The 11,384-nt window shown below is 44.1% G+C and overlaps 1 protein-coding gene across 3 annotated transcripts in view; it reads right to left on the reverse strand.

The window, feature by feature from the left end:
* The window catches only part of Usp34 (ubiquitin specific peptidase 34), a 192,867-nt gene extending 181,758 nt beyond the window's left edge, over positions 1-11,109 (reverse strand). For 2 of the 3 annotated variants that reach the window (XM_059275316.1, XM_059275315.1), the window contains exon 1: positions 10,972-11,108. In XM_059275316.1, coding sequence (XP_059131299.1) covers positions 10,972-11,014 — 43 coding nt within the window. In that variant the 5' untranslated portion in view covers positions 11,015-11,108. Of the gene's footprint in view, positions 1-10,971 lie in introns of all 3 variants that reach the window. The other variant, XM_059275318.1, reaches the window with a different exon arrangement.
* Positions 11,110-11,384: the final 275 nt, after the last annotated feature.

Raw genomic sequence — 11,384 nt, forward strand, 5'->3', positions numbered from 1 at the left:
AAAAAAAAAAAAAAATGCCATAATGAAACCTATTACTTTGTTAATTTTAAAAAGTAAGGGGCTAGAAAGATGGCTCAATAGTTAAGAGCACTGGCTGCTCTTCCAGAGGACCTGGTTTGATTCCCAGCACACACACAGCGGCTCACAAGTGTCTGTACCTCCAGTTCCACAGGGTCCCGCGCCTTCTTCGTGCATGGGCACTGCACACACAATGCAAAGACATACATGCAGGCAAAATACCCATTACACACAAATAAAATTCAAGGAAAGAAGTAAAAAACAAGACAGCCATCATCAATGTTAGATGAACTAGCTAAATTTTATACTGCATAAACTTTGTTTTCAATGTAAATGTCTATGGGAAAGAAAAAATATTTCAAAGTATCACATCAGGAGTCAGCAGTTAAGTGGTAACAATTTTGTTTTCTCCTACCTCCTGTGGGTTTTAATTTTATTGTTTGGTTTTGGTTTTAGGGTTTCTCTGTGTAGCCCTGGCTGTCCTGGAACTCACTCTGTAGACCAGGCTGGCCTTGCACTCTGAGAGCCACCTGCTTTGGGCAGGCACCACCACAACCGGCCATTTTATTATTTTTGCTTGTATGTGGTGCTGGAAATACAATCCAGGACCTCACCAAAGACTAAAGGAAAATTTAAAAAAAAAAAAAAAAAAAAAAAAAGTAATCCTGGGCCTTATTTAGTTAACAGCACAGAACATAAGAAATGCTGGGCTGATGAGATGGCTCAGTGGATAAAGGGACCTGCAGCCAAAGCCTGACAATCAGTTCAATTCCCAGGACGCACATAAAAGAAAAATCTATAATTATACACATATGATGAGTTCTTTGAAAGATAAACTTTTATTTACATTCCAAAGAGAAACTCAGTATTTATCCAAGGCTGCTGAAACTGTATATCCATGGTGAAGGTGTTTAATTTACTACAAACATTTAAAAGGCTTTGAGTAAGTTCAAGGTCCTCCTCAGGTACATATCAAGTTTGAGACTGGGTTACATGAGACCTTGTTTCAAAGAAACCCAAATAAATAAATAAAAGCTTCAAAAATTAAATTAAAATTCTGAAAGTCTTCAAGTAACATACAAATACATAAAACTTTGTGATTAGTACTTACAGCACTAGAACTACAGTTTAAAAATCAGCAATCTAGCCAAGCATGGCAACACATACCTTTAATCCCAGCACTAGGGAGACTGAGGAAAGCAGAGCTCTTTGAGTTTGGGGCCAGCCTGGTCTACATATCCAGTTCCAACCAGCCAAGTCAACATAGTGAGCAATCTCCATGCCGGCAAGATGTCTCAGCAAGTAAAAATGATCCTCACCAGCCAGCAAGCCTGACAACTGGAATTCAATGCCTGGTACCTACAGGACAGAAGGAGAACTCCCACTGGTTGTCCCTGACCTCCACATGCAGACTGGTGCGCACACAAATAAAAACACCAATCTCCTAGGGACCCGAACTATACTCACTTGCACATACAAATAATCAGCACCAACTTTATAGATCAAGTTCTCACAGACAATTGTAAGAAGTATTGTCTGCATAACTGCAAAAATGTAATCTGGGGGCTGAAGAGATGACTCAGCAGTTAAAAGCACTTGCTGCTCTTGCAGAGGATCCAATCAGTTCTGAACATCCACATGGCAGCTCACAACAGCCTGTAACTCCAGTTCCAGTGGATCTGAAACCCTAATCTGACTTCTGGTGGCTGCTGCACACATGCAATATATATATATATATACATACTTATATTCAGGCACTACATATATACATACACATAAAAATTAAAAGAAATGTTATCTGTAGCTATTATAAACTATATAAAATTTTATTAGCAAAGAATGCTGGCTCATGCTGTCACTCTAGCACTAGAAAACTAAAGCAGGTGGATAGTTGTGAGTGAAATCAGTCAGGGCTACTGAATTCCGGTCAAGTATAGATCAACGAGTAAATCTGTCTCAAACAAACAAACAAGATCATCCTCTTCCTAGTTCTGTCCTCGACCTCCTCTTCTTGTTCTCCCAGAACCAAGCTCCATAAATTCAGAGATATACTATGGCACAGTCCTTTATTTAACCACTTGAAAACATTTCCTCCATATCCAATAAACAGCAAAAATAGCCAGGCAGTGGTGGAGCATGTTTGGGAGGCAGAGGCAGGAGGATCTCTGTGAGTTGAAGGCCAGCCTGGTCTACAGAGTGAGTTCCAGGACAGGCTCCAAAGCTACACAGAGAAACCCTGTCTCAAAACAAACAAACAAACAAACAAACAAACCACAGCAGAATAAGCTTTTATGTCTATAGTCCCACATCCAATGACTATTTTCCCGTTTTCTTATTTTGGAAGAGATGGGGCCTCATGCAGCCCTGACTCACCTCAAATTCCCTATGTAGTTGAGGATAACCTTGCACTTGTGACCCTACTGCATCTACCTCTTGGGTGCTAAGACTACAGGTGTGTACCACTAAAATAGGTTTTATGGGGAACAGGATCAAACTTGGAGTTTAGCATGCTAGGCAAGCTTGCTACTGACAGCTGTATATACCCAACCCATGAAATTTTCTTTCTTTCTTTTATAGGGTTTCTCTGTAGCCCTGGCTGTCCTGGAACTTGCTCTGTAGATCAGGCTGGTCTCACAGGGATCCACCTGCCTTTGCCTCCTAGTGCTGGGATTAAAGGCACGCGCCACCACCGAAGGCAGGCGAGCAGTTCTCAAAGACACAGCCTCCTCACCCATGCACACCCGATCCTGGAAGAGAACCAACAATTCTGCTGGAGATGCCAACTGTCCCAAGTTTCCATGTCTACCTGCACTAGGACCTTACATCATGAGGAAGGGGCTGCCACAAGCCCCACTGTTCTAGAGATATGCCATGTTGCTACAAGAGGTTTGCTTATCATTTAACACTTTAGGGCCATGTACTTGGCCTCCACTAGTACACCCAGAGAAAGCAGCATATCCTACCTTCACATAAGTTCCTTGAAAGCCATGAGCTTTTATAAACCAACAAAGTAACCAAAGGCTGACCTAATATAACACCACTAAGCAAGAAACAGTCTGTGGCCTGGTGACAGACCATGGTCCAGGGAGGCATGGCTGCTGCAGAGTGGAAGGATAAAGAGACAAGGGGTTCTGTCTGACCTGCGATCCTCTAAGACTCTGAACAAGATCTAGCTTCCCAGTGAATGACCAAGGCCACAGTTTCAACCATAACACAAAGTGCTGGATGTCTAGAAGAACCCAGGCTATTTTCTTGGTTAGGGTCATCATTTTCTGACTAACCTATACATAACAATATAACTATTATACATAGTTGTTTGCCAGGGGCAACTTTTTGCCATAGTATTGTACACAGATATAGATAAATGGATACCACACTTGACCAAAGTGACTGGAGGAAGAGTTTGACACTCTTTATTAGAACTAGTCCTTAATTAAAATCTAAGAATTGTAGCTTTGGCCTAGCAATAGCTTACCATTTCATCAAATGCAGCTACTTTTTGAAATTCCCATAAAATGAATAAAAACTGTTCTACGTTTCTAACACAGCATCCTCAACCCCCCAGAATTTGGCAGTTGATCATTTCTTCTTTGCTAACTGCTCTATCAATAAAGACACACAAAATCTACCACATTTCCCCAGTTCTTGCTTCCTAGGAGAGAATGTTCTCTTTCTGTTCCTTTGCTGAATGAAAATGGAACATAGAGTTCTGACAACATTTTTTTCAGTGAAGAGATATGGATTCTGCAAGAGCTCACATTACTTCTGGCTCCTGAGTGGCAAGCCCCTGCTTGCGGTACTCCTGCGGCTGTAAGTTTTCAGATGGGGGATTGAGGGATTGGAGGGAGGGCCAAGGCTAGCTCAAGATCCAGGTACAGTGTTCAGAGGGAAGTTACCTGTGAGGAAGCTTTCACAAAACACTTGTTTGAGATCTGCTGATGTGCAAGGTGGCTGCAAATCAATCCTATGTATGCTTGTGAACTGGACATATCAGATCTTACCTCAAAAAATGTATGTGGTACTAGGGATTCAACAAACCTAGGGTTTCACATGTGTCGGGCAAACATTCTACCAACTCAGCTACATTCCCAGTCCAAACACTACCTTTTTAAAACTATATGTATTTCCATCTGTGTGTGTGTGTGTGTGTGTGTGTGTGTGTGTGTGTGTGTGTTCCCCTAGAACTGCAGTTACAGATGGTTGTGAGGTACAGAGGCTGGAAACTAAACTCCAGTCCTCTCCCAAGAGCAGCAATCATTCTTAAGCACTGAGCTATCTCTTTAGTCTCACTTTTTTTTCACATTTATTTTTGTGTGTGGCAAGTGTGTCAAAGTCAGAAGACAACTTGCAGGAGCTGGGTTTTCTCCATCTACCAAGTAGGTTTCAGAACGGCATTCAGGTGGCAGGCTTAGCAGCAGATGCTTTTTCCAGCTGAACCATCCTGCTGGGCCCCAGTATTATCGCTTTAAAATCTTTTTCTTTTTAGCCAGGTGTGGAGGCATACATATATCAGGAGACATAGGCAGGCAGATCTCTGAGGCTAACCTGATAGAGAGAGAGAGAGCCAGTTCCAGGATAGGCAGGGCTACAGAGAAACCCTGTCTCCAAAATCCAAAAGAAAAAAATTATCTTTGGGAGCTCAAGAGATGACTCAGCTATTTAGAGCACTGTCTGTTCTTCTAGAGGTCCTTAAGTTCAATTCTCAGCACCCACATGATGGCTCACGACCCTCTATAACTGTAGACCTTTGGGATATGATGCTTTCTCCTGGTGTTCAGGCATACACACAGACAAAACACCCATATATAAAATACATAAATAGGCTGGGCGGTGGTGGCGCACGCCTTTAATCCCAGCACTCGGGAGGCAGAGCCAGGCCGAACTCTTTGAGTTCGAGGCTAGCCTGGGCTACCAAGTGAGTTCCAGGAAAGACGCAAAGCTACACAGAGAAACCCTGCCTCAAAAAACCAAAAATAAATAAATAAATAAATAAACCTTTTTTTTTTTTAAAGGTTTATTTTTATGTATGAGTGTTTTGCCTACATGTAGGTATGAGTGCCTGGTACCTCAGAAGTCAAAAGAAGGCATCAGATCTCCTATAACTGGAATTACAGACGTTTGTGAGCAACCATGTAGGTGCTGGGAATCAAACCCAGGTCCTCTGCAATAGCAACAAATGTTCCTAATCATTGAGCCATTCCTCTAGCACCTCTACTACCATCACTTTTACACACACACACACACACACACACACACACACACACACACAGGTTAATATGCCAGGTGTGGTGGCTCACACCTTTAATCCCAGCACCTAGAAGGCAGATCTGTGAGTTCCAGACCAGCCTGATCTACATAGTGAGTTCCAGGACAGCCAGAGCTATGTAGCAATCAGTGTTCATTACAGAAACAATGCTGATACCTTCCTATGTTAATATACTACATATTTTATCATTTATAGATGTTTACATTATAAAGCTTTTGAATTACAGCTGATCATGGCAATTCATGCCTATAACCTATTCCTTGGGAGGCTGAAACAGAACTATTTGAGGATAGCCTGGGCTACAGAATGAGACCTAGGCCAAAATACAAATAGATAATATTTAGATGGAAATTGTGAATAATTTATGTTAGCCAGTGCTTCAAATATTAATTGGTTAGAGAAATATAAGATTTCCCAAGTTAAAAAAAAAATCTGCAGCCGGGCAGTGGTAGCGCCCGCCTTTAATCCCAGCACTCAGGAGGCAGAGCCAGGCAGATCTCTCCGAGTTCGAGGCCAGCCTGGTCTACAGAGCCAGATCCAGGACAGGCACCAAAACTACACAGAGAAACCCTGTCTTGAAAAACAAAACAAAACAAAAAAATCTGCAATTAAGACAGTACTAACAGCCAGGCATGGTAGTCTGAAATAGGAATATTACTTGCAAGTTCCAGGCCAGCCTAGGCTAAAAAGCAAAAGAACAATGTCATTCCTTCACCATAGCCTCTCCCCATATAAAAGCCAGACACAGTAGTTCATGACTGTAATTCCAACACTTGGGAGCCTGAGGCAAGAGGACCAGGAAGGACTTCAAAGCCAGTCTGAATTGTCAAAAAATAGGTAGAGCCGGGCATGGTGGCACACACCTTTAACCCCGGCAGAGGCAGGTGTATCTCAGTGAGTTCGAGGCCAGCCTGGTCTACAAAGCAAGTTCTAAGACACCTAGAGCTGCTACACAGAGCAACCCTTTTTTGAAAAAAACCAAAACCAAAACCAAAAAAACAAAACAAAAACAAAGGTGGAGGTAGGTACCCTGTAGGTTAGTCCTTACTATAGGATTCTTAGCCTAATTCTAGACTTCAATAGCCTTTCACCTGTAGGTAATTTATGTGCAGAGTTACATAATGTATGTTTATATGGTGAGAATTACAGCTTGAGAACCTCTCCAGGATGAAAGGTAAAACTGACAATATTGTAGCCAAACACTGATGACAAAGTAAACAGTTTAGAAACTATTATTGCTATCTTTTTCTTGTTAGACATATTACTTTCTACCAGATTTATTCACCTGGTTTCAAGACAAGGTTTCACTGTGGCCTGTCTGGCCTCAAACTCAGGATCTTGCCTCTGACTCCCAAGTACAGACATAGATGCCCCACAATGCTCTGCTCTCTGCAAATTTTTTTGTTTTTATTGTTAATTGTATGTGTAGGGGTGAGTATGTTCACATACCTTGAAGGTCAAGATAGTGTCTGACCCTCTGATCCCCTCAAGTTGGAGTAATATGGCAGCTGTGAGACACCCCACATGTGTGCTAGAAACCAATTTCTGGTCTTCTGCAAGAGCAAGCAAGTTCTCCTAACCATAGAACCATCTCCTCAGTTGTAGTCTCTGTCAATTTTTTTTTAAAAAAATGTTCACAGTATTCCTCCTTTGGAGCCTCTTCCAATCTCAAGAGTTCTCTTTTCCTTAATAAATTTATATTTGAGCCCTTAATTATGGCCACTATACACCTTTAAGAAGGAGAGGCAGTGAGTTGAGGCCAGTCTGGGCTACACAGTGAGTTGGGGGGGGGAGGGGGGAGGAGGGAGGGAGAGGGAAAGAGGGAGAGAGGGAGAGAGGGAGAGAGGGAGAGAGGGAGAGAGAGAGAGAGAGAGAGAGAGAGAGAGAGAGAGAGAGAGGGAGAGAGGGAGAGAGGGAGAGAAAGAGAGAGAGAGACCCAGACCCCGACCGAGACCCTGTCTCAAAAAAGAAAAAGCACATGGTTTGAGGGATGTAATTCTGAACTTTGAATCAAGAATGAATACTCATCTTTGCACAACCTATAGGGAAGGAAAGGATAGCCAATACATAATTACAAAGTAAAATTACAAGAAAGATATAATCCACTTCAATTTAAAAAGCTGATTTTCTAGAACTCTAGCTCTAGGGGATCCGAAGGCTCCTCGCTGACCTCTGAAGGCACAAGGAATGCATGTGGTACATTCATATACAAAATATTAAAGATCTAAAATTTTTAAAAACCTGATTTTCTTTGTTGCTTTTGTTGAGGGGGCCATTCCTGGGGCTTAAAGCCAGAGCCTCCTTCACACCAGGCAAACACTACCACTAACTACATCACCAGCACTCTTTTTACTTTATATTTTGAGACAGTGTCTCAACTAAATTGCTCACGATAGCCTTGAATTCATTTTTTTGTTTGTTTTGTTTTGTTTTTCGAGACAGGGTTTCTCTGTATAGTTTTGGTGCCTGTCCTGGATCTCAAATTCACAGAGATCCACCTGGCTCTGCCTCCCAAGAACTGGGATTAAAGGTGTACGCCGCCGCCGCCACCACCTGGCCTTGAGCTCATCTTGTAGCCTAAGAAGACCCCTAACCTTGTGATCCCCCTGCCTCAGCTTCCTGAGTAGCTAGGATTACAGACAAACCTGTACCACCAGGCCAGGCTAATTCAACAAGTTTTAGTCAAAGTTCAACCACCACGCTCATCATGAAGCTCCATGCATCATGTGCATGGGCAAACATTACCACAATGTGATATGTCAGCCTTGTTCTCAGATAATTTAATATTACAATTGTGATACAAGAACAGCACAAATGAAAATATTGTTTTGAGACAGGGTCTCACTACATATGAAAACGTTTAAGATAACTACAATGTTGAAAGAAAGAGACAGGGAGGGAAGGAGAAAGGGAGGGAGGGAGGGAGGGAGGGTAGGAGACCAGCTCCCACACTTATTTACCCTAGGAACTCTTGAGGAATGAGGGATAAAAGACTTAGTTAGAAATAGATAGGGGTGAGAAAACAAAGACAAAACACAGGATAGAGCTGGGTGGGCCTGGATCCTTATCCAAATGGGCCCAAAACTTTATTCCAAAGGTCTATTTATAACAATGCCAAGGGGTGGAGCAAAAGACCTCCCCCTTGGTAGTTACAGTCACCTGGTTGGTACCCAGGTCCATGGTCTAATCAACTTCCCATGCAGTCCTGCTGGGTACAGCCACTAGGAAACCTAGTGGAAGGAAGGAAGGAAGGAAGCCAGCCAGCCAGCCAGCCAGCCAGCCAGGAGTGGTGGTGCATGCCTTTAATCCCAGCACTTAGAGAAGCAGAGACAGGAGTATCTCTCTGAGTTGGAGACCAGCCTAGTCTACAAAGAGAGTTCCTTCAAAAAATCCAAAAGAAAAAAAAAAAAGAAAGAAAGAAAGAAAGAAAATATCTCATGAGATGATTGAAGACATAACATTTTCTTTCAAATGGGCCTTAAAGAAAACATGGTACCTTTCTATCATTGTGTGCAAGCATGTGTGTGTTCTGAGAATAAACTCACTCAAGGCATCCTTTTACAGAGTCAATCTCGTCAGCCCTTAAAAATGGTCTCTTTCTTTACCACACAGATGTCATCTCTTTTCAAATAAATTCTTTAGATACTATGTTTACAACATTCCTAGTTAGGCTTAAAATAATGTTTTAAATCACACCTTAAGAAATGGGTGAAGAGGGCTGGAGAGATGGCTCAGAGGTTAAGAGCACTGACTGCTCTTCCAGAGGTCCTGAGTTCAATTCCCAGCAACCACATGGTGGCTCACAACCATCTGTAACGAGATCTGGTGCCCTCTTCTGGCCTGCGGTCATACATGCTGTATACATAATAAATAAATAAATCTTTAAAAAAAAAAAAAAAGAAATGGGTGAAGAGATGGCTCAATGGTTAAGAGTACTTGCTACTCTTCCTGAGAAGCTAGGTTCAGTTCTCAACACCCACATTGGGCAGCTCACAACTGTCTGAAACTCCAGCTCCAGGGATCTGATGTCTCTGGCCTTAGGCAGCTGCACTCACATGAATATACCCACAGACAGACAGACACACAGACACACACACACCCCTACAAACAAAAACAATAAAAATTAATCTTTAAATTCCCCCTAATTATTTTTCCTAATGCATATTAAACAATAAAGCTACTTTCAAGTTTGAGAAGATACAATAACCAATATATTTCTAAGTTACAAATGTTTTACTGAAAATTTTAAGTGCTAAAACTTATGTTTACCATATCACTGTACCAAGAATGAAATTTATGTCAAAATAGGAATAACTTCAAAATACTAGGAAAATTTGCCGGGCGTTGGTGGCGCATGCCTTTAATCCCAGCACTCGGGAGGCAGAGCCAGGTGGATCTCTGTGAGTTCGAGGCCAGCCTGGGCTACCAAGTGAGTTCCAGGAAAAGGTGCAAAGCTATACAGAGAAACCCTGTCTCGAAAAACCAAAAAAAAAAAAAAACTAGGAAAATTTACGATGACACAAATACTGGAAAGTATAATTTGAATATATGCAAACACCTACTTGTATCTCTCATGAAGTAAATACACAGCTGAAAATAAATTACAACCCTTTTAGTTATTAAAGTTCAAGCACATAATAAAGTAAAATTTAAACACCAAAAAGACATTACAGTCTATAAATTGACTATTTAAATAACGTATTAAAAAGAATAATAAGTTTGGACATCTGTCAAAATATCACATATCACACTGAATGTAAGTGCCAATACTTCAAATGAACATTTTCTCACAAATCAAGTTTTTGTAAATTATCTTTTCATCTAAATCACCTCTTCCAACCTAGGCCTCTGGGCCCATTAAGTAGCTGACTTGCAATATACCTTGTTTTTTTGTTGTTGTTGTTTTGTTTCTTTTTTTAAGCAGAAATACAATCTTGCAAGGGCCACAAATAAAATATGTAATATAATAATAAAGAATAAGGCCTGTCGTTTTCAGAACTAGACCACGAGTACTCGAGATGGTTGTCTTTGGTACAGAGATCTTCTTATAATAGATTTCACTCCTTAAACCACGAATGGTACGCTAAAGAAATACTATGGCCTTTATTTTTAATTAAGGTAAGACGGTCCCAATCATCACTACTGCAGTTCATTTTCTGCTATTTAAGGGCTGGCAGATGGATTTAAGACACCCACACACCCTCAAGGGAAGGAAAAATCACCACCCTTCTCCCAGGGACTTTAATGAAAATGAGCAGGTAAGCAAGGCCTCCCCAGCACGCTGGAAATCAAAGAGGGCGGCCCTCGGGCTCGGACTGCGGAGGAAAGCCTGGTCCTCCGACCCCACCTCCCCTCACCTTCTCCGCAGCGGGAAGGGGGCGGAAGGGCTCATTAGTGCCTCCATTAATTGACACCTGTAATGAGGAAACTTTCCGAGCCCGCCCAGGCCTGACCGGGCCGGAGCCGCGCCGCGGCCTCCCGGGCGCCCAGGTAACCCGGCCGGCCTGGGCCCGAGACGGCGCGACGGGCCGCCACCGCGCACCTTCCCGGGCTCCCGGGCCCGCACGCCGTCCGGGAGGCCGTCCGGGCCGTGGCCCTCGGCGGGCGGCGGCAGCCGGGGCAGGCCGGGAGCGGCGTGGGGGGCCGCTCACCGTGCACCCCGCCAGGGCCCCCGCCCGGCCACTTACTTTCATTTAACACCTCCACCAGGTCTGCGCAGTTCTCGCACATCGTTCGGCCGCCGCCGCCCCCCCCTCCCCCGCTTCGGATCGCACTGACTGATCCCGACCGGCGGGGGGGAGGGGACAGAGGCAGGGGAGGGGGCCGGCCTGCCGGCGGGGCGGGGAAACGACGAGGGCGGGCGGCGGGGACGGGGACGGGGCGGGCAGCGGAGGGTGGGGGAGGGGGCCGGCGGGCCCGGGAGCGGGCGGGGGCGCGGAGGGGGGCGAGGGAGGAGGTGCAGGCCTCAGGGGCGCCGAGCGAGGCGCGGGCGGCGGGGGAAGGGGGGAGGACGGGGGCGGGCGGAGGGAGGGGCGGGCGGGGAGAGCAGCAGCAGCAGAGTCACTTCACCACCGACCAGACGCCGCGGCCACCGCCGCCG

This window comes from Peromyscus eremicus, chromosome 10 (assembly GCF_949786415.1).
Source record: "Peromyscus eremicus chromosome 10, PerEre_H2_v1, whole genome shotgun sequence".
Classification (NCBI taxonomy): Eukaryota; Metazoa; Chordata; class Mammalia; order Rodentia; family Cricetidae; genus Peromyscus; species Peromyscus eremicus.